Source organism: Octodon degus, unplaced genomic scaffold (genome assembly GCF_000260255.1).
Source record: "Octodon degus isolate 3935 unplaced genomic scaffold, OctDeg1.0 scaffold00090, whole genome shotgun sequence".
NCBI lineage: Eukaryota > Metazoa > Chordata > Mammalia > Rodentia > Octodontidae > Octodon > Octodon degus.
The window spans coordinates 8,325,975-8,345,520 of record NW_004524666.1 but is presented as its reverse complement, the minus strand read 5'-3'; the positions used below and the strand labels follow the sequence as shown (position 1 = coordinate 8,345,520).

At 39.3% G+C, this 19,546-nt stretch overlaps 2 protein-coding genes across 5 annotated transcripts in view; one reads left to right on the top strand and one right to left on the bottom strand.

Moving 5' to 3' along the window:
- Cep57l1 (centrosomal protein 57 like 1) overlaps nucleotides 1-17,944 on the bottom strand; it is a 70,434-nt gene extending 52,490 nt beyond the window's left edge. Inside the window, exon 1 of one of the 4 annotated variants that reach the window (XM_023722296.1) lies at nucleotides 16,926-17,944. The gene's annotated coding sequence lies outside the window, so the exon portion shown is untranslated. The remainder of the gene's footprint in view (nucleotides 1-16,925) is intronic. The other 3 variants (XM_023722297.1, XM_023722292.1, XM_023722298.1) reach the window with 3 other exon arrangements.
- Nucleotides 17,945-18,020: 76 nt separating this feature from the next.
- The window catches only part of Sesn1 (sestrin 1), a 141,382-nt gene continuing 139,856 nt past the window's right edge, over nucleotides 18,021-19,546 (top strand). The window contains exon 1 of the mRNA XM_004637480.2: nucleotides 18,021-18,704. Coding sequence (XP_004637537.1) covers nucleotides 18,384-18,704 — 321 coding nt within the window. The 5' untranslated portion in view covers nucleotides 18,021-18,383. The remainder of the gene's footprint in view (nucleotides 18,705-19,546) is intronic.

Sequence of the window (19,546 nt, the reverse complement as noted above, 5' to 3'; positions counted from 1 at the left end):
ACAGGTTAGTAGGACAGGTACAATAATTAACACACTGCATATTGTTGTCTCATAGTATTTATTCATAGTAGAAGATGCAGACATGATATCTTGTCTAAACACTATTAGTACAAATATTTCTTCTCATTGAACTAAGAAAAAGTAGCTGTATATCTATCCTAACTAATTTGTATATACAGATATATATATTTTTCACTACAAAATGGTTCTTCACTTATGTCCTCTTTTTTTGTTCTGTTTAAAGTTTAGCATATCAACGATTGTTGGAAAATACCTGTTCCATGTTATATCTAAGGTGTTTGATATTCAGACAGATAGTGAGGTTAAGCTCAACTGCCTATGTTATAGGGTAATAATATCATTAAGCTTCTCTTCTGGAGGGTTAACAACTTAAGTCTGCAGACCAAAAAATTAGAGAAAAAGAAGGACTACAAAGATAGCCAACATTTTGGCCCTAGCCCTCCAAGGTCAGTGAAGACTCTGGACATAAGAGAACCTGTACTGTAACATCCTGTAACTCAGTGGTGTCCCAAATTTTCTGTTCAAGAGATTAATAATTTAACATTGTTAAAAAAAAAGGGCTGGGGGGGGGCTTGTGGGTTATCTCAGTGGTTTAAAGTGCCTGTTTGGGCAAACTCAGGCAGGCTCAGGAGACTGCAGTTTGATCCCCAGCTCCACAAACTGAACCAGACCTGCTCATAAGGCAGCTTGAGCTAGCTAAAAAAACCCAAAATTCTTCTACAATTTAGGGCCAGCCTGATAGCTCAGTGGACTAAAACACCTGCTTAGCCAGAACACAGCAGCCAGGGTTGATCCCCAGCACTGCCATGCCAGCCCTACCCATGGGGTGTGCTGAGAAGGCAACTGACACTGGGCTTGGTGGTATGTGCCTATAATCCCAGCATTTGGGAAGCTGAAAACAGGAGAATCACTATGAGTCCAACCTATGTAGTGAGACCCTGTAGACCCTGTCCTAAATACAGAAATAAATAAATATATAAATAAATGAAAAATAAAAAAGGGCTGGGAGTGTAGCTCATTGCCATGGCCCTGACTTCAATTGCTCCCCCCAGCCCAAAGAATTATATGTGCAAATATCCTTCTTCTCTTAATGTAGCCAAAACATCGCTTCATCTGGATAGATCAGAAGTTTTGTTTTCTTCTGCAAAGGAAATTATAGAGTATCTCTGAACTGGGGGGGTCACTAACCCGGGTGGTGCACCGGACTGCAAGAAGGAAGATTCAGTTTTAGGTAATCTATAATGAATATTCAAGTAGAACTGAAAATATCTTTATTTAGTATATATAAACAGCCCAAATTACCAAAGATACTAGAGATGACAAAATGAACTGGGTGTATTTGGATTTTCCAGTTAAATTTTTTAGTGCCTCACTCCTAAATATATGTTAACAAGACTCAGAACTGACGAAAGACAGAAACCAAAACAAACAGTAAGAGTTTTAACAGAAAACTTAGAAATATTCAATTAGGGAAGGTAGAATACATAAATATAGAGGACCAAGACAGACTCCAGTGAATTTGACTGGAACACAGTGAACAAAGGCTGGCAGTAGGGGATGGGCTGAAAAGGTATTTGATGGTGGAAATGATATAGGGGAAAAAGGTACCTGGGAAGAGTTTGTGTTCTCTAAAATTGAAGAATTAATTTTAGGAACAAAGGGAGATTAACAGCAGAATATATTTATTGGGGGAAAGCTTCTGTCTGAGAGAGGGACAGAAGGGGGTGCCCACATAAGTTGTCCCCAGGAAGCTGTCTCTTCCAGGGACTATTATAGTGTAAAGCCACGCAGTGAGGCAGACCTAAGGTGATGGGACAATATGGGAACTCACTTAGGTGGGCATGAGGTGGAACAAAACTGTGATCAACCAAGGCGATTACAAGAACCACTGCTCAGATAAAATTGATTAAATCTAGTACCAAATGAGGAAGCGAGTCACTTAGCAAGCTGCATGAATACTGGACAGGGTCCCTTCCTGTTGGGGTCAGCCTAGTGACTCTTGGGCTCTTTCTATATATATATTTAGAATATCAATCCCTGATGCCCATCCTTAGGGAAGTATATGGCTGCATTTGTTTACTCTTTTGTCTTGAGGTCTGGCCCATAGATAGCAGGGAGTGTCTGTCTCTTCCAAAGTTGCAAAGTCACCTTGCCTTCCATATCGTCCTTGAGGGCCTGGCCCTGTCTGACTGCCTATAATATATCTAATTCAGCTGCTTACATTAGTACACAAGATTCTGTATATTCCACTCACATGTTCTTTTTTTTTTAATATGGTTTGAGTATGAGGAGCTAATGAAGGATACAAAAGGAAATGATATGATCATGTTTGCATTCTGATAAGTATATTGAGATAGCCCTAAGGTGAACAGATTGAAAAAGGAAGAAATTATTGGCAGAATAACAAATTAAAAGGTTACAGAAGTAATTTATTTTTTTATTTTTTATTTTTTTTACAAGAAAAAAATTAAGGTTTATTGAAAAGAAAAGTTAATGTTTAATTGTCTGATCAGTCTTGCTACAGAAGTAATTTAAACAGAAACTATAAACTTGAAATGAGATTAGAATACTATATTACATGAAAATGAAAAGTACTTAGGAGATACAATTTTGGATTTAGGAACCAACCAGATACATGAAATGAGGACAGGAAAGACTTTTAAAAACCCTCCTCAGCCACAAGTTTGAGCCCAGCATGGACAACTCAGCAAGACCCTATCTCAAAATAAAACATATAAAAGGCCTTAGGATACAGCTTAGTGCAAAGGCCTTGGCTTTAATATCCTCAGTACTTAAAAAAGTCCTTCAGTGGTGGTACATGCCTGTAATCCTAGCATTTAGGAGGCTAAGGCAGGAGGATTGCTGAGACTTGCCTAGGTAACATAGTAAATCTAAGTCCAGGCTGAACTACCTATTAAGACCATGTTGCAAAAACAACAAAACAAATAAAACTTACGCTTGGGCAAGTGGATGATGGTATTAATGGAAATACAGAATACAATGGTACTCCCCTATTTGCTATTTCAGTTAACCAAGGTTTACCATAAAATGTTAATATTTATCTTGATTCTATCAAGAGTACAGGGGCCCGGAAGATGGCTCAGTGGAATAAGTGCTTGCTTGGCAAGCGCAGGGGCCTGAGTTCAATTCCTGGTTCCGCAAAAAAAAAAACCAAAAAACAAAGATTACACTCATTTTATTTTTTATGGCATACTGTTATTCTTATTTTACGCTGTTTTTAGTCTCTTCCTATTCCTAATTTACGAATTAAGCTTCAGATATGTATGTATATGTAGGAAAAAAACAGTATATTGCATATAGGTGTTGGTATTATTTGAGGTTTTAAGCAGCCAACAGGGATGGGTGGGCATGACTGTAATACAAAAAGAGCTAGAAATCTGAAGAAAATAATGAATTTAGAATGTGTCAAATATGAAGTGCTTACAAACATAATTATCTAGTAAATGGATTGGAAACTGGATCTAGAGATTAAGTGAGCAGTCTAGGCTGGATCTAGAGATTTAGGTTTGGTTATCAATTAGATTACCCAAGTAGTGTAAAGAACAGAAATTTCAGTGTGTACATGCATGCCTACACAAAAGGGATGGCTGCTGGGAGTCCTTTAAAGTACCACTGTCTGCTCACTGTGGTTCCCCTTCAGAGGTCTTGGGGCAAATGTTTAAAAAGAATCCCAGATTTAGGAGATAAAGTGTTGAGCTAGAAAGCTAATATTTTATAACATTTAAGAGGCAAATAAAGGAAGAAAATTCCTCACCAAAGATGAGTGATAAAGAAACAAAGAGTTAAACTGAGAACAAGTAATAATATCCATGTCTAATATTATTTGCCTTGAAGAAATATGAAGAACACAGGGCATAGTTCTGCCATCAATGTAAGAGTGCAATCTCACTGTGGAACAAAGATGGACAGGAGATAATAAGATAAAAAGAATACAACAGAAGAGTCAACAGTACATCCTGTAAAACTGGTGAGCTTACTTTATAAGTACAATAGATTTTTATGAGGGCCGGCGAAATAGCTCAGCAGATTAAAGCACCTGCTTAGGCAGATGCAGGGGCCGGGGGTTTGATCCCACTTTCTAGGTCTTCACAAACCCCTCCCAAACATACACACAGGCCAGGCACACAACTGAATTACTGATTAATGAGTGTACTGATTAATCAGGTAGTTGGGGGGGATGAGCTGTTGAACAATGATAAATACCTAAGGCTTACCTGTTTAAATTCCAAAATTTATCATATCACAACTAATTTTAAAAGACACATTTCCAAAATGTTTAACCTACTTTCCTTTAGGCAAAATGGTCAAGATAATTTAACTTTTGGGATAATCTAAGGATAGCATCATAGCAAAATAAATATCAAAATTACTTAATTATACACACTGATCCACACTGATACTTGCTGGATGGAATGTTTTCCCCTTCCCTGGAAAACTGTAGACTGTCACAGATTTTACTTTCATTTTAGCTCCTGTTAGCTCTTCCTTTGCCGTCTGCTTATGAGCTGTTTCTTGTTTGTTTCTAGTAGAATAGCTTCCTTAACTATAGTATGTAGGACAGCATGTGAGCCCAGACTCAAGAGATGACTTTCTGGAGGAGCTAATTACTCAACTAAAACATGAATAATAAATACAATTCCACAGGCAATAAAACTGAGACAGTGGGTAGAGGACGAGATCTAATGTATAAGCAGAGATCTAGTGTACTATACTGTATTATTACTGTATATATTAAAAGTAATGATTGTTCACATTTATTGAATACTTATGCTAATTAACTTACTAAACCCACATATTAATGCTATGAGGCCAAAAATATTCCCATTTTACCGATGAGGAAACTAAAGCAAAGAAAAATATGCACACATAAGATTTTAAGGCTGTACATGTGCTCAAGTGACAGTCAGGACTTAGCCACTTGGCTCAATTGCTCACACTCTTAATTACCATACTCTGTATGCAAAATTATGAAAGCAAGAAATAATCCAGTCTTTTCAGCAATCTACTTGTTGTGGCTTGGGGTTTTTACAAGGGGAACAATATAATACAGGACACATTTTATAATAGTATTTTATAATGAATCACCTAAGAATCACATACAAGAAGTGCAGGAAATCTGCCCCCACACATAAACACTGAAGACTCCAGCTGAGGGCCTAGAGCCTAACATCCTACATGAGTCCAGATGAAAACCTAGAACTCATAACAATGCCTCCCACAAGCCCAACTGGAGGCCTAGAGCATACAGCAAAGTCTCATTCAGGCCCACTTCAGGGATCTGTGCTAGAAAGGCCCAAGGGTCAGTGGTGGAAGCTAGACAGTCTATGCCAGCAGGATGAAGGATTTGTGCTAACAGGTTAAGGGATCTGAACTGGAGCCTAGGAAGGAACGTTCAAGGTAAGCACCAAAGCTCCCCCAAAAGTACCACAGCCATCCTCAGCAACAGTGAGGTCCTGCATGCCTCCAACAATTAGGAAAGCTAAGTTCCCATCATGAAAGCCAATGTGACAAGCTTCTCCATGAGGCTGAGCAGTGCATCATCTTCCCCTCCAGAGTCAGGAGGTAATGCTCAAGATGAAGACCAGAGCTCCTCCAAAGTTGATTGGGATGATCTGAGGAGATAGTTCAGTGGTATAAGCAACTGCCTGGTAAGTACAAGGTCATGAGTTCAATCCCTGGTACTGAAAAAAAAAAAAAAAAAAAAAAAAATGAGGAAATTACCAAAAGTTCATCAGGAAAGCCAGCATAACAAGGCCCTCCAGCAGAACAGCACAAGAGAACCAGCAACTTTGAACAGCATCCCTAACAGTGTTTCAACAGCTCCTATTCTGCCTTTTATGTTGCTGGTGACAATCCTCAGGTGGGCCTTCCACACCCAGCACCATGCTAGTTCAATTCAGCTGGGTGTAAGAAGTTGAACACCAGTTAGTTATCCACCACACTACCACAAGTTAAACCAGAAGACTGTATACACACTTGAGTATTGCAGTGAATGTAGTAAGCAGAACTGAAGAGCTTTCTATGTCAGACATGGGTATTTGGAGTTTATCTTGTAGGCATAAAGAGAACAGCAAGATTATGTTCCATTCACAAAAATCTTTTGAAATTAAAGTAGACAAAAACAACCAAAAGGTAGAAGTATAGGTAAGAGACTATTTCAGAACTCTGTGTGAGAGGTGATAAAAACATGAACCAAAGCAATGGGAACAGGCTTGGAAAGGAGGTAAACAGGCTACTGAATTCATAGAACTTCTTGACCTGGATGAGGATAGAGAAAAATAGAAGAAACTTGTAGCAAGGATAGAAAATAGATTTTTGAGGGAGGGACAGAAGTGGTATAACAAATCCCTTTTAGACATATTTGAGGCGCCTATAAGATAAAATAATGTAACAATAATAGCTAACCCATTTAGTTTATCATATACTCTAGTCAAAGAACTTTACATATATTGACAGAACTATAAAGGTATCTCTATGAGGTATTTCTAATAGTTTCCTTTTATGTGAAGAAACTGAGAAGTAACTTGCTGAAGATCATGCAGCTATTAAGTACCTGAGCTGGGATTTGAACACAGGTAGCTTGGTCAGTTTGTTTTTTTTTTTAACTGTAATAGGATCATGTCAACTGTATAAATGAGTCTGGCATTCAAGAAAAATGGTTCCAGCTAAAGATAGGAAAGAAGTCATCAACACATAAAGATGTCAGCTGAAGTCAGAAGTATTCAGTGAAGTACTGAGTTTGCAGTCTAACTCTGAATGTGATCCTTCAATCACCTAAGTAAGAATATCTTGAGAGTCTTTATTAAAAATATAGATTCCTGTCAGGCATGAAGGCACACACCTGTAATCCCAGCACTTGGGAGGCTGAGGCAGGAAGACAGCTGTGAATTCGAGGTTAGCCTGAATAAAATACACAAACCCTATCTCAAAAAGAACAACAAAAAAAGTACAGATTTTTGGTCGTCACGCAGGTCCACAGAAGCAGCTCTGGAGTAAGGTCCAAAAATGTTTATTCTTATTTAACTGCCCAACTGAGTTTTAATGCAAATTAAAGCTTGTGCTCACCAGAAAGCAATAAGGAATGGAATATCTAAAATGACATTCAGTTTATTGGAACTACACACAAAAAGAGCAAAATAAGTTTTGAAAAAGAGTGATAAATAAGGTCCTCGTCAAGTATCTGACACTTTTTTGATCTAATTTAAGCCATCCTCTATTACATGTCAAAAGAAAAAAAAAAAAAAAGCCAGCAGAAAGCTGTAACATCAAAAGGGCTACAAATGCAATAAAAGATAAATGAAGGGGGCCGGCAAGATGGCTCAGTGGACTAAGAACCTACTTTGGCAAGCACAGGGACCCAGGTTCGACCCCTGGCACCACACGCTGCACTGGCCTGAGACTGGGCATGGTGACACACATCTGTAATCCCAGCACTGGGGAGGCTGAAGACAGGAAGATCACTATGAGTCTGAGTGGGGCAGTGAGACCCTGTACCAAATACATTAAAAAAAAAAAAAAAAAAAAAAAAAAAAGGATAAATGAAAGTTAAATCCATTGCTCAGAAAGAGACAAAAAGGAAACTTGAAAGTCTCATTATGGTCACCAGATAGATAGAATTTTATCAAAATTCTGTCTGTGCAGTAAAATATTTTATTTTGCAACCTGAATTCATCCTATTAGGAGAGGTCAAAAACAAAACAAAATGAACAAAAAATCTTTCAGAGAGAGAATGTAATTTAAAAGTCTTGAGAACATGGGAAGACAGTGGTAGAAGGCTCCTGGCTTTAGTCTCCAACACCAAAACTGATAGAGGAAAATGTCTTTTCTGAATTGATTATTCCAATTTAAGCCAAGTATGATATAAGATGTCTTCCCAACTTGGGATTTAAACTGAAAAAAGTTACATGTTTCTGGAATAATCTATTTTCTCCCCTTCTTACCATTACTGACTAGGCCCTCATCATTTATAGCCTGGATTATTAAAATGGCCTCTGAAGTGATTTTCCTGCTACTGAAACTATTTCTTGATTATGTCTACAGAATTATGTCTAAGACTGCAATTTAGCCATGTCATTTCAATGCTTAGAACTTTTCATTGACTGCTTAGTGCCTTCAGAGTGAAGACCAAGTACAGTACTTTCTCATATACAAGGCCCTCTATGACCTGTTTTCTACCTGTGCAGTTTTCTCCTGCCTCTACTAATCATATTTTTCTTCCTTGAAAGCTATATGCCCATTTTTTTGGTTTTTTTTTTTTTTTTTTTTCTGAAACCAGGAATCAAACTCATGACTTTATGCTTACCAGGCAGGCACTATGCTGCTAAGCTACATTTCCTGGTCAAATATTGTATTATCATTTTTTAATTTTTTTCAATAAACTTTTTTTTTACTAAAATTGGAAAAGGATTTTTTTTTTTGAGGGGGGGCTAGCTCAGGCTGTCTTAAGGGTGGGTCTGGTGTGACTTATGGAGCTGGGGGTTGAACTGCGGTCCCCCGTGCTTGACTGAGTTTGCCCAAGCAGGCGCTTTAAACAACTGAACTAACCCACAAGTGCCCCTTATAAATTTTTTAGATAAAGTTTGTCAGTTAACCCGTACATAAAGCTTTCTCTTTCCTGGATTCCCATGTCTGGGCTACCTAACTTTTCTCTGTGAATATTCGCTTAATAAATTATATTGAAGTGATCTGTGTCTTCCTCAGAGACAGTGATCAAGTTTCATTCATCTTTATGACTTATACAACTAATTCAGTACTTAAATGTTTGCTAAACTTCATTAAATTAAAGTCATGCAGCACTACAAGATAACTACTGAAAAATCAGTATAAGGTCAAAGGAAGTTATCTGTATCATTTAGACTGAAGAGGGTTCTAACTCCTGATAGCAGTGTCTAAGTCTATCCAACAAAGAGCAATGCAAACACCTAGATTTATCTTAACATTGTTCTCCTGCCAGGTGTGGTGGTGCAGACATATCCAGCATTTAGGAGGCTGAGGATCGCTGTGAGTTTGAGGCCAGCATGGGCTACAAAGTGAGTTCAACCCCAGCTTGAGTTGCACAGTGAGGCCACAATTCTGGTTGCAAACCTAATTGGTTGAGATCTGACTCAAGTTTGTATAAGGTTCAATGTAAATAAGGTTAGTCTGTTTTGAACTAAGTATTTTTTTAACCACAAAAATGTGTAACAGTACAGTACAGTACAGTAAGGAGAGCACTAACTTTGCTTGAGGGAACTTCTAGCATGAAGGATTTCTAGTAGGGTGGGTGGGGAACAGGTTACTGTTTGGGGGAAGAGTCCCCATCCATGGCACCCATGGCAGCCATATTGGGAAAGAGTAACTTGATCTTTATGAAGTCACATTCAGCATCCATATCCACCAAAGCTGGAGGGTGTGCTGCGGCACTGTCCACAAGGTCTCTTTCAGGCAAGCTGGTTGTCAGAAAGTTATTTCTTATTGTGGGTGCAAACAGCTCATGCAGACATTCTATGAATAACTGCCTTGGATCCAAGCTTCGTTTTTGGTACTGGGGATCAAACTCAGGACCTTGCACTTGCCAGGCAGGCACTTATGCCACTAAGCTATATCCCCTTCCTGGACCCAAGCTTTTGCACTGGCCTCTACATGACAGGCAGCAAGGCTTTGTTCACCTTGTTCCCTGAATGCACAAGAGGATGGGAATGCTACCCCAGTAGTGGCTTAATGATCAGATCAGTGCTTGTGTTTGTACACAGCAAAGGGTTAATCCGTCTCTCAAGAGCTTATAACATAGCAGTGCTCTTTCCTTCTGTGTGATATGGGTTCTGTTCAGGTTATTCTTCAAAAAAAAAACCCTACTTCCTCACTGCTGAACACCTGTTGAGCAGTGTACCTTCTGCTTTCATGAATTCTTTCTCATAGACTTCTGGCTGCAAGGTCCTGGTCTGAACTGGAAGCCTTACCATGTCTTATGGCCCTGTAGATACCACTTTGCTTGTGAAATTTACCAAACCACCCTTTATTGACTTAAAATTCATCATTGTTGCACTTGTAGAGGGATTTTCTTGCAGTAAATCACTGTAATTTCCTGGCTTTTTCACAGATCATAGCTTCACCAATGTTATTGCTTGCCAGTTGTTTCTCATTCAACCATAGTAACAAAAGTTTTCCACCTCTTCCAGCACTTGTGTCCTCTGCATGGTTAACATCATTACACCGTTTGCCACATCAGCTCCTTTGAGGGCATCTTCAGCCTTCAAAATAGTTGAGAGTATTGACTTACAATGATCATGTTTTTCTACAATTTCCTTCTTCAATTCAATGTTACTTTCTTCAAAACCTTTTTACCATTCTTGCTCTGCACTTGTTATTTTCACAATTGCTCCTCATGTTATTACCTTCATTACTACTCTGCATGTTCTTGCCATCTTTATTATTGCTATGCACTCTCTTTTTACCACCATGCTTGCTCTGCACTTCCTTTGGAGCCATGCTAGACTCATAATACTGTACAATACTGTGTACACAAAAAAGCTTCACAGCAGATGTGTACAGGTCTGTCTGCAACCGCAATCTTGATTAGAGGAAGCCACAACCACATATCAAGAGTAGAATGATGGACACACTGGTGTTCATGAGGGGAAGATAGTCACCAGTCATGTTTGTTACCTACTGAGTTTGTGAACAGAAGTGAAATTTTGCCAAACACTTCTGTTTGCATGTGTAAACTAAGATATAGTATTACTGTAGGTGTGGTATTGCTGTAGTAACAAGCTGTGGCAACTTACCTACAGTAACTTCTGACCCAAACACCTGAGGTAAACAATTGTTCTGAAGGGCTGAGGTAATCAATTGATGAACAGAGAGATGCATTGATAGAGAGATCATTAAGCCCTCCCTTCTTCTTTTCCTTCCCCAACTACAGCTGGCACAATTGTTAAGGCCCTAACATGAAGAATAGTGGATACTGTTTCTTAACAGTGGGTGCAGCCCTTCCATGAACAACTGCTTTGTTACCCAAGCTTTCACATTGGCTTCCACACGACGGAGGATGGAGGACAGAAGGACAAAACCTCATTTACTTTCCCACCAGAGACAGGCCCTTAATTAAGTTCATCAAAATAATGTTACTTAAATATACCTACAAAAACTTCTACTCTTCTTCTATTAAGGGTTCAAGTTCTTCACCAGTCTCTGGTGTGCTTCTTTTACTTATAGCTGACTATGCAAAGTGCTGATAGTACTGAAGGCTTCCAATGGACCATTAGTGACCAACTTGAAAAGCATTGAAAAAACACTATGAGAGTTGGGCATGGTGACATGCACTGGTAGTTTTAGCACTTACGAGGCTGAAGCAGGAGAATTGCTTGAACCCAGGAGTTTGAGGTCAGCCTATGCAACACAGTGAGACCACATTTCAAGAGAAAAAAAGAAGAAAGAAAAAGGTATGAAACTCTCACACATAGCTAAATATTAGAGGTTATTGTTATTCCCCAAACATCCCTTGTTCCACATAGAAGTTGCCTATGATAATGTCTGCATAATTTACATCATTTAATATTAATATTAAAAATCTGAAAGTTTTCAGTTTTTATTTCATCTTAATCCCAATAATGTATAATGTGCCAAATAGCTAGTAGCTGGAGGCTAAAATGGGAAGAAGTTATAGATTGGGCAGAAACAAAGACAATGCTAAGGATCTTGAATTTCTTCTACACTAGTCCAAATTTGGAGCTCCACAAAAAATGGGTTTGAACCTCCAATGCTGTCTTCATCACAGGAGTTGGTTCAGTTTGCTGGTCCTGACAAAGTCCTACCTAAAACATATGACTATTTTTTTTTTTTCCTTTCTGTCCTAGAAATTTAACCCAGGGTGTCCCACATACCAGGCAAGCATCCTATCACTGAGCTACAGCCCAAGCCCTTTTTATTTTTTATTTTGAAATAAGGTTTGGCTAAATTGCCTTGGTTGACCTCAAACTTAAGATCATCTTTCAGCTCCACAGGAGGTTAGATTACAGGTATGTAACATCATGCCCAGCTTAATGTAATCATTTTTTATCTGTCAGTTGAAACCTGACTGGATGCAAATTCCAGTCTATCAAAGCACAGAAAATAGATGTAAAACAGCAAAGTCAAAAAGTATAGCCAAAGATATCCACAGCAAGTTAACAAATAATATTCTTTTTATGTACATACTGCCCACAACTTCCATTCTTAAATTATATGTAAGTCCATGATATTTTACTATGCTAGCTGATACAAAGCATTTAAAGGTTTGACAAAAAACAATAAATTTTATATATATATATTCATAGAGTCCAGATTACCAAAGGAATACACACTCATTCTACAAACTGGAAAATTACAATAGAAAACAAAAATCACTTTAGACTACTAATTTTCTTTAAATTTTGGTTCATATTAAATCAACCTTTTGCTATTTTAATCAAAGTTAGGATTATAACACATTGGTGTGAATTACTTTTATATTGAATATTACATGGTAAATATTTTCTTGTATCACTATTTTAAAGTATGATTTTTTTTTCAAATAGTTGCAATAGACATTTTATGTAAATTACCATTTTTACTCAGATAGTTTTGAGTGGAGCTTTTTGGAGCTTTGACAAAAGTCCCAGTTCTCATAATGTCCTGAGATTAGTTTTTCAGTCAATAATAGTTTATTTTAGAAAAATTCTCTTGAGTATCTCTTCTCAAAAATATTAGGGCAGGAGCCAGGGAGATAGCTCAGTAGAATAAGTGCTTGCCTGGCAAGCACAAGGGCCTGAGTTCAATCCCTGGTCCCCCCCCCCAAAAAAAAAAAAATTATGGGCAATAACATCCTAGAAAAAAATGTACAAATAACTTCATATTTACATTAAAAGACAAAATCTAAAAACCATGAATTAGCACTCCAAGTAATATCCCCCCCACCCCCCGAACTGGGGATTGAACTCAGGCCCTTGCGCTTACCAAGGAAGCGCTTATTCCACTGAGCCCTCTTCCCAGCCCCAAGAAATATCATTTACAAGGCTTTACACATCAAACTTAGCTTTTAAAAGTGGCAGTAGGGGGCAGACCAAATAACTCATTGGATTAAAGCGCCTGCTTAGGCAGACGCAGGGGCCAGGAGTTCAATCTCTGGGCCTGCCATGCCGACCCAGCCTGGGGCGCGCTGAGATGGTGATTGAGACTGGGCCTGTTGGCCCACTGGGTGTGATGGCACGTGCCTATAATCCCAGGGCTTGGGAGGCTGTAAACAGGAGGATCACTAAGAGTCCCATCTATACAGTGAGACCCTGTAGACCCTGTCCTAATACAAAAAAAGATAAAAAAATAACAGTGGCACTAGTATTACAATTATTAATTTTTTTATTTTTTAAAGAATGCAAAATAGTAATTAAAAAACAGCATTAGAAACAATACAAAATTTCACTAATCAAAGTAATACTAATTCAACAAGGGTTGCTGTATTACATGATGTTATTTTCAAATTAACTGTTTACAAACTTTTTTTTTGTCTTTAGTGCAGGGTCTACAGTGTCTCACTACACAAATTGGACTTGTAGTGATTCTCCTGCTTTTAACTTCTCAAGCACTGGGATTATAAGCATGCGCCACCATGCCAAGTCTTGATCGCTGTCTCAACCCCCACCTAAGGGTGGGGGCAGGGCCAGCATGGCAGGCCAGGATCTAAACTCAGACTCCTGGGTCTGCCTAAGCAAGCACTTTAATTCACTGAGGTATCTGGCTAGCCCTTTACAATCATTTTTTAATACATGGGGAAACATACAAATTAGGTGATTAGGTGACTAGACCATGGTCAGATGTCTAAAAAACACCAAAAACAGAATCTAGACTTGGGTCTCAACCATTACATGTGGTATCTTTTTTTGTTATTGTACTGTGCTTTCCATAAATCACAAGTAATCCAATATACTCTGTTTTTACTTCAGATTAAAAAAATAATATTTATTTTCTTAATGCTATTTATTTAAGCCTAAATTATAGTAAGTTTACATTCTCCAACTGGACATACCAACAATGGGTCAACTAATACTAATGCTCATAGCAGAAGATGCCAGCTTAAAGCTAACAGTTCCATTTGTAAATCCTCATACAGAGAAACATGTTTGGCTGAGTATAATTCAATTTGTAAATTTTACAAGGAAAAACAACTTATAACTATTAAGAATTGCTTTTCCCACAAATAGACTTACTGCAGAGATCACAATTGAGAAAATCAAAATGTTTTTAAATTATACTCAAGGAATCCCTAGTCTCTCCTAAAAAAAATAAAAAATAAAAAACATACACACCCATAAATATTTTCCTCCATTTATTCCTCTGCAAATCCCTCCTTCAATTGTGGTCAATTGTTAATTCTCATCTCACTTGATCTAGAGAGACATTTAACATAACTTATTACTCCCACTCTGCTCTCCTTTATCTTTTCCATTGGTAGGCTTTAGAATACCACACTTAAAATTTTCCTCCCTTCACTGAGTATCCCTTCATAACCACATTTCAAATACATGCAAACTCCCATATATTGCTTCCTTTGATAGTATTAACAATTACTATCAAAATATTATGATGCACTGTGGGAGGCTGAGGAAGGAAAATCACAAGTTTTAGCCCTATTATGAAGGCTCTGGGTTCAATCCTTTGTCCTGAGGGAAAATACTATGATACTGAATATTGTATTTACAGCTAGACCTTCTCCTTCTGCAGTCTCATTTGTTGAACTCTCTCTTCCACACCTCAACTTGAATGTTTTAGAAGCATCTCAAATTTAGTACAACCAAACTAAATCACTGACCTCTCCTTTGCCCCCATGCAAATCTTTTCCATGGGAATAAATAAAGATCCCTCTATTTGCTCAGGTTAGACTGCAAAGTCATCTTTCATTCTTTTACTTTTACATCTAATCTTCTAGCCAAACCTTCTAGCTATAGTATCAAAATATATCTAACTTCTAGCCTTTCTCATTGCTACCACTGTGGTTCAAACCACCACAGTCATCTCTCACCTGTATTATTACTTTGGCTTTGTAATTGGTCTTTCTGCTTCTACCTTTGCTTCCATGGCCTATGCTAAAAACAATTTAAAGGAAATAATTATTTTTAAATAATACTGCTTACAACCCTCCAATGGCTTTCCATTTCACTTAAAGTCAAAGGCCTTTGAATCATCTACATGACATCCTGTAGCAGAAAATGCCCCCATCCCCATACTTCAGTTAGTCAGTTGCCCAGGATCCTGACTCCTGTTCTAGATCAGGTTGCTTCTGTCTTTTAGAAACAGCTGGTCACAATGATGAAGCAAACTGTATAAACCAATCCCCAGTTGACAAGTCATTCTGAGTTTGTACTTCCTGCTTGCTTATCTAAGCCCTAGACCACTAGAAGTTAGGACATGATATTCTGGGAATGATCCAGGTAAGTGTACATGAGGAAAATAAATTGCCTACAAATCCTAGGTATTGTTTGTGTTTCTGCTTGCCGTTGCACTTGTACCCTACCTCTGGGATTTCATCTTGTTATTTTCTCCTGCATTCAGTGACTTTAGCTTCATGAGTCTCCTTGCTATTGCTCAAATATGCAGGAATGCTCCAGCTCACAAGCCTTTGTGATAGCTGTTCTCTTCACCTGAATAATCTTCCCCCAGGAATCTACCTGATTACTTCCCCACCAAGCTCATCTCTCCAACCACCTTAAAAAATAAACCTTATTCCCCACAACCTGGCACTTTTCATTCCAGCTTCCCAGTTGGTTTTTATTTTTCTCCACTGCATCTGCCTTTATTCCACTTACTGTATGTTTTTATATACTTTTTACTCCCCTTGCTTAGTTAAATGTAAGTTCTAGGACAGTAGAGATACATAGTACCGTGCTTAATGCTGCATTTTGATACACTGCTACAGGAACCACTCAACAGGTATTCCTTAATTAAATACATGAGTGTTGATGTAGTTTTGGTCCTCACCCCCCTGGGGATGAAGATTTACCTGAATATCCAAAACTGGGCTAAGAAATGTCCTTAATAGCCATGGCAGTAATGCCAAATAGTACTGTTATTTTGTGTTTAAGCACTGGTTTCTCTAATGAGGTAGGACTGTGTCTATTTCACTGTTGTACATACCCAGTTCCGAGAAGTTGAAAAATACACCAATTCTACAATATGAATTAAAACCTAATCTGATTATCAATCCATTCATGGCCTTTGAAACTTGAATCTTCAAGAATAACGATTTTCAAAAACAAAGAATAATTTCAAAGAAACAATGAAATCATCTAAATATAATAAATCAGGGGGCTTTTTATGAGGCACTTTAAAAATATCCTTACAGCATGCATGCAAGAATTTATATAAAAGGATATTGAGAGTTCTTTCCCTTTATTTTTACACAAAACGGACTTGACCACTTGCTTTCAAACCCGTTTAGGCATTTCACTTGACTGAGAACAGAACAATCCTATGTAAAGGCAAGCAAAATTGCAATTATACAAGGATAATTCATCCCTAATTCATCCCGCGCGTGTCCACATGAAAGTGCACAAGCAGCAGAGGCCGCAGCGCAGAGCACCCATTCCTCTGCATCCTTCTTGCCTTGCCTCACTTGGACCGCTCCCTCGGACGTGCGGGATCGCGACTCCGAAATCCTCACCTCAACACACTTGCGCACGCGGGCACCTGCAATAAGTCTTTCTCATATAAATACGTACGAAAAAAGTCCGCCCCCTCAAAAAAAAAAAAAAAAGGAAAGGAAGCAACTCCACAGGGCTTCGTCTCCAAAACCGCAGAGGTCCGACAGCAAAAAAAATTCCTCTCAAAAAAAAAGAAAAGAGAAAAAAGAAAATTCCTCTCAAAGGACGGGTGACAAGGAAGGATACAATACTCACCAGACCGACCACCAGACTCAGCTCCTGACTCCAGAACTGTGGATTTGCTGGCCGCACCAGCAGCGTCGCGGTGGCTCCTGGAGGTTGTAGTTTCTGTCGCCAACAGTCGAGCAGGCAGCAGCCAAACTACATTTCCCAGAAATCAAAGGCGAAGCCTTAACTACCTAAACCTGGGTTTTGGCATTATAAAAAACCTGCCACTTCTTTTTGACTAATCCTACATTTAGATTTAATTTTTTTAAGCAGTGTCATCGTGCTCTTTATGTGCTGTTATTGTCTGCGTAATAAAAATCTCAATATACTTGTACTTCTGCTCCTTGCTTTTCCTACCCCTTCTCCAGGCCAACGACTCCAAAACGCCGGAGAACGGAAAACACTTCCGGCGGGAAGCGAAGGCGCATGCGCTCTGCTCGCAGTCACGCATGCGTAGCAGCGGGCAGCGACCGGCGGCCCAGAGCGGCGGGTTCAGGGTCTGGAGGTAGCTGGCCGGAGGGCGGGGCTTTTTCTGATGGCTTTGCCTCCGCGGGTCGCGTCCTTCTGGGCGGGGAAGAAGGCGCTAAGGCAGAGACTGTGCGGGGTTTGTGCCGGGCTGAGAAAGGGGAGGGGCTGGGGGCAAGGACCCCGTCTCCCCTCCCTGCTCCCGCCCTCTGGGCCGATCCCACCGATGGGGCTGGGCGAAGGGGCGGGCTCTGCGCCTCAGGCCCTGCTGATCCTCCTCCGGGCTCGGCTGTCAGGGCTGCCCTGTGCCCTCTGGCTTAGCGGCCCTGGGCGAGGGCACCAGGTCAGAAGCGGCGTCTTCCAAGGGCCAGAACCGACGCGGCCAAGGACGCCCACCTTCATTGCCGCCCACCGAGACAGCGAGTTGGTGGAGACTGTCGCTTTCCTCAGCTGTCCTTCAGGAGCGTCGAGGCTCAGCTGTCGCAGCCTTGGGCCAGGGTTCGGCGAGACTTCCCTGACCCGGCCCGCTGCTGAGGTTCAGGGAGGAGCTGAGGAGGGCGGGGACTAGGACCGGAGGAGGGGCGGGGTGGGAACGCTAGCGACAACTGGTGGCTACACAGACAAAAAAGAAAAAAGAAAAAAAAAAAAAAAACCCGAATGGCTGGAGAGCTTTCAACTCTTACCAGCCTTTTTGGGCAGAGCACGGATTTGACAGCTCCACATCCTAAGGATATTCATTGACTCTGCGAGGCAGAAAACACTTCCCTGAGCTCTCTGTCCAGCAGAGCCAGCGCTGTAAGATTGCAACTTTCCAACTTCGATTTTTTCAATCTGTCCACAAGACCGCCCCTTCGTGTAGGAGACAGTGTGAGGATGATTAATCTTGTAGCTCAGTTCAAAACATCGATTTGAAAGACGCTTCTGATTCCTAAATGAAACCCAGACGTGTGTTTTCATTACATCTCGATTTCTCTGAATTTATTGGAAATTTCATTTTAAAAATACAAAGTGCTTTTGGGCATGCTGAAAAGTGAAGACTGGAAAGGTAAAACTCTGATTGTCATGGCTGAAGGAGAGAATGAAGTGAGATGGGATGGATTGTGCAGTAGAGATTCAAGTACTAGAGAGTCAGCCCTGGAAACCATTAGGCAAATCGTTTTGAGAAAAACCGAGTGCCTTCGTTCAGTGAAAGAGACAACTTGCCGTCCTTCCGACGAGCTTTCAAATGCGGTTTCTTTGGATGAGTTGAATAAACTTCTTGCACATCTGCTTATGCTTTCTAAGAGGTGTCCCTTTAAAGATGTAAGAGAGAAAAGTGAGTTTATTCTGAAGAATGTCCAGGTAAGGAAGAGTATTTTAAGTACAACTCTACAGCAAAAGTTTTATTGTGATCATTCACATTGATTTTGTTTATAATAAGTTACTATGTAAGCTCTTACTATGAATTCATTACTTTAGAGTGTTCTGTAGAACACTGAATTTGGGGCCAAAATTAGAGAACATAAGTAAACAAATACAATATTAATTTTATAGAGTTGGGCAGAAACTGCATTGCTTCTTAAAAAGTGTATGGGAGAGTTACAATTAATTGCAAGTAAGGATTTTCCTTTGTTTCTTTCAACATGTAAGAGTTGCCAAGATGCTTTTAACATTGTTACAAACTTCTGTGTGGGAAGCTTCAAAAATAATAGAGGATATTAAATATTTTCCAGTCAGTTTGTTGAAGATTGTAGAAGAGTTCTTAAAAAAAACAAAACAAAAACAAAACAGCATTGTTCTTTAAATGCAACCTTTTGTTTTTCGAAAAAGGAAACTGTAGAAAAATAATAAAAGCTTAACTTATAAAGAAGCTAACACATTCAGGTAGAAATGTCAGACCTAGTGAAAATACATTGATGATAAATTACTCAACCAATTTTGTCTGTCTGAATTGTTTCCTTAACAATGTAGCAGATTAAAAATATTAGGGTCCCCATTACCCCTGTTTTGTATATAGTCAATTTATCTTGTTTTATTAGGTTTTTTAGAAAATGTTGGAGGCTGTTCAGTGACATTTTTATTTTTGCCAATCTATTTGTATTGTTCAGAGTCATGTATGAGCTAGTTTACTTTTCCTTTCTGGCTGTCTGCTCTGTCTCTGTCTGTCTGTCTGTCTGTCTGTCTATCTCTGTCTGTCTCTCTGT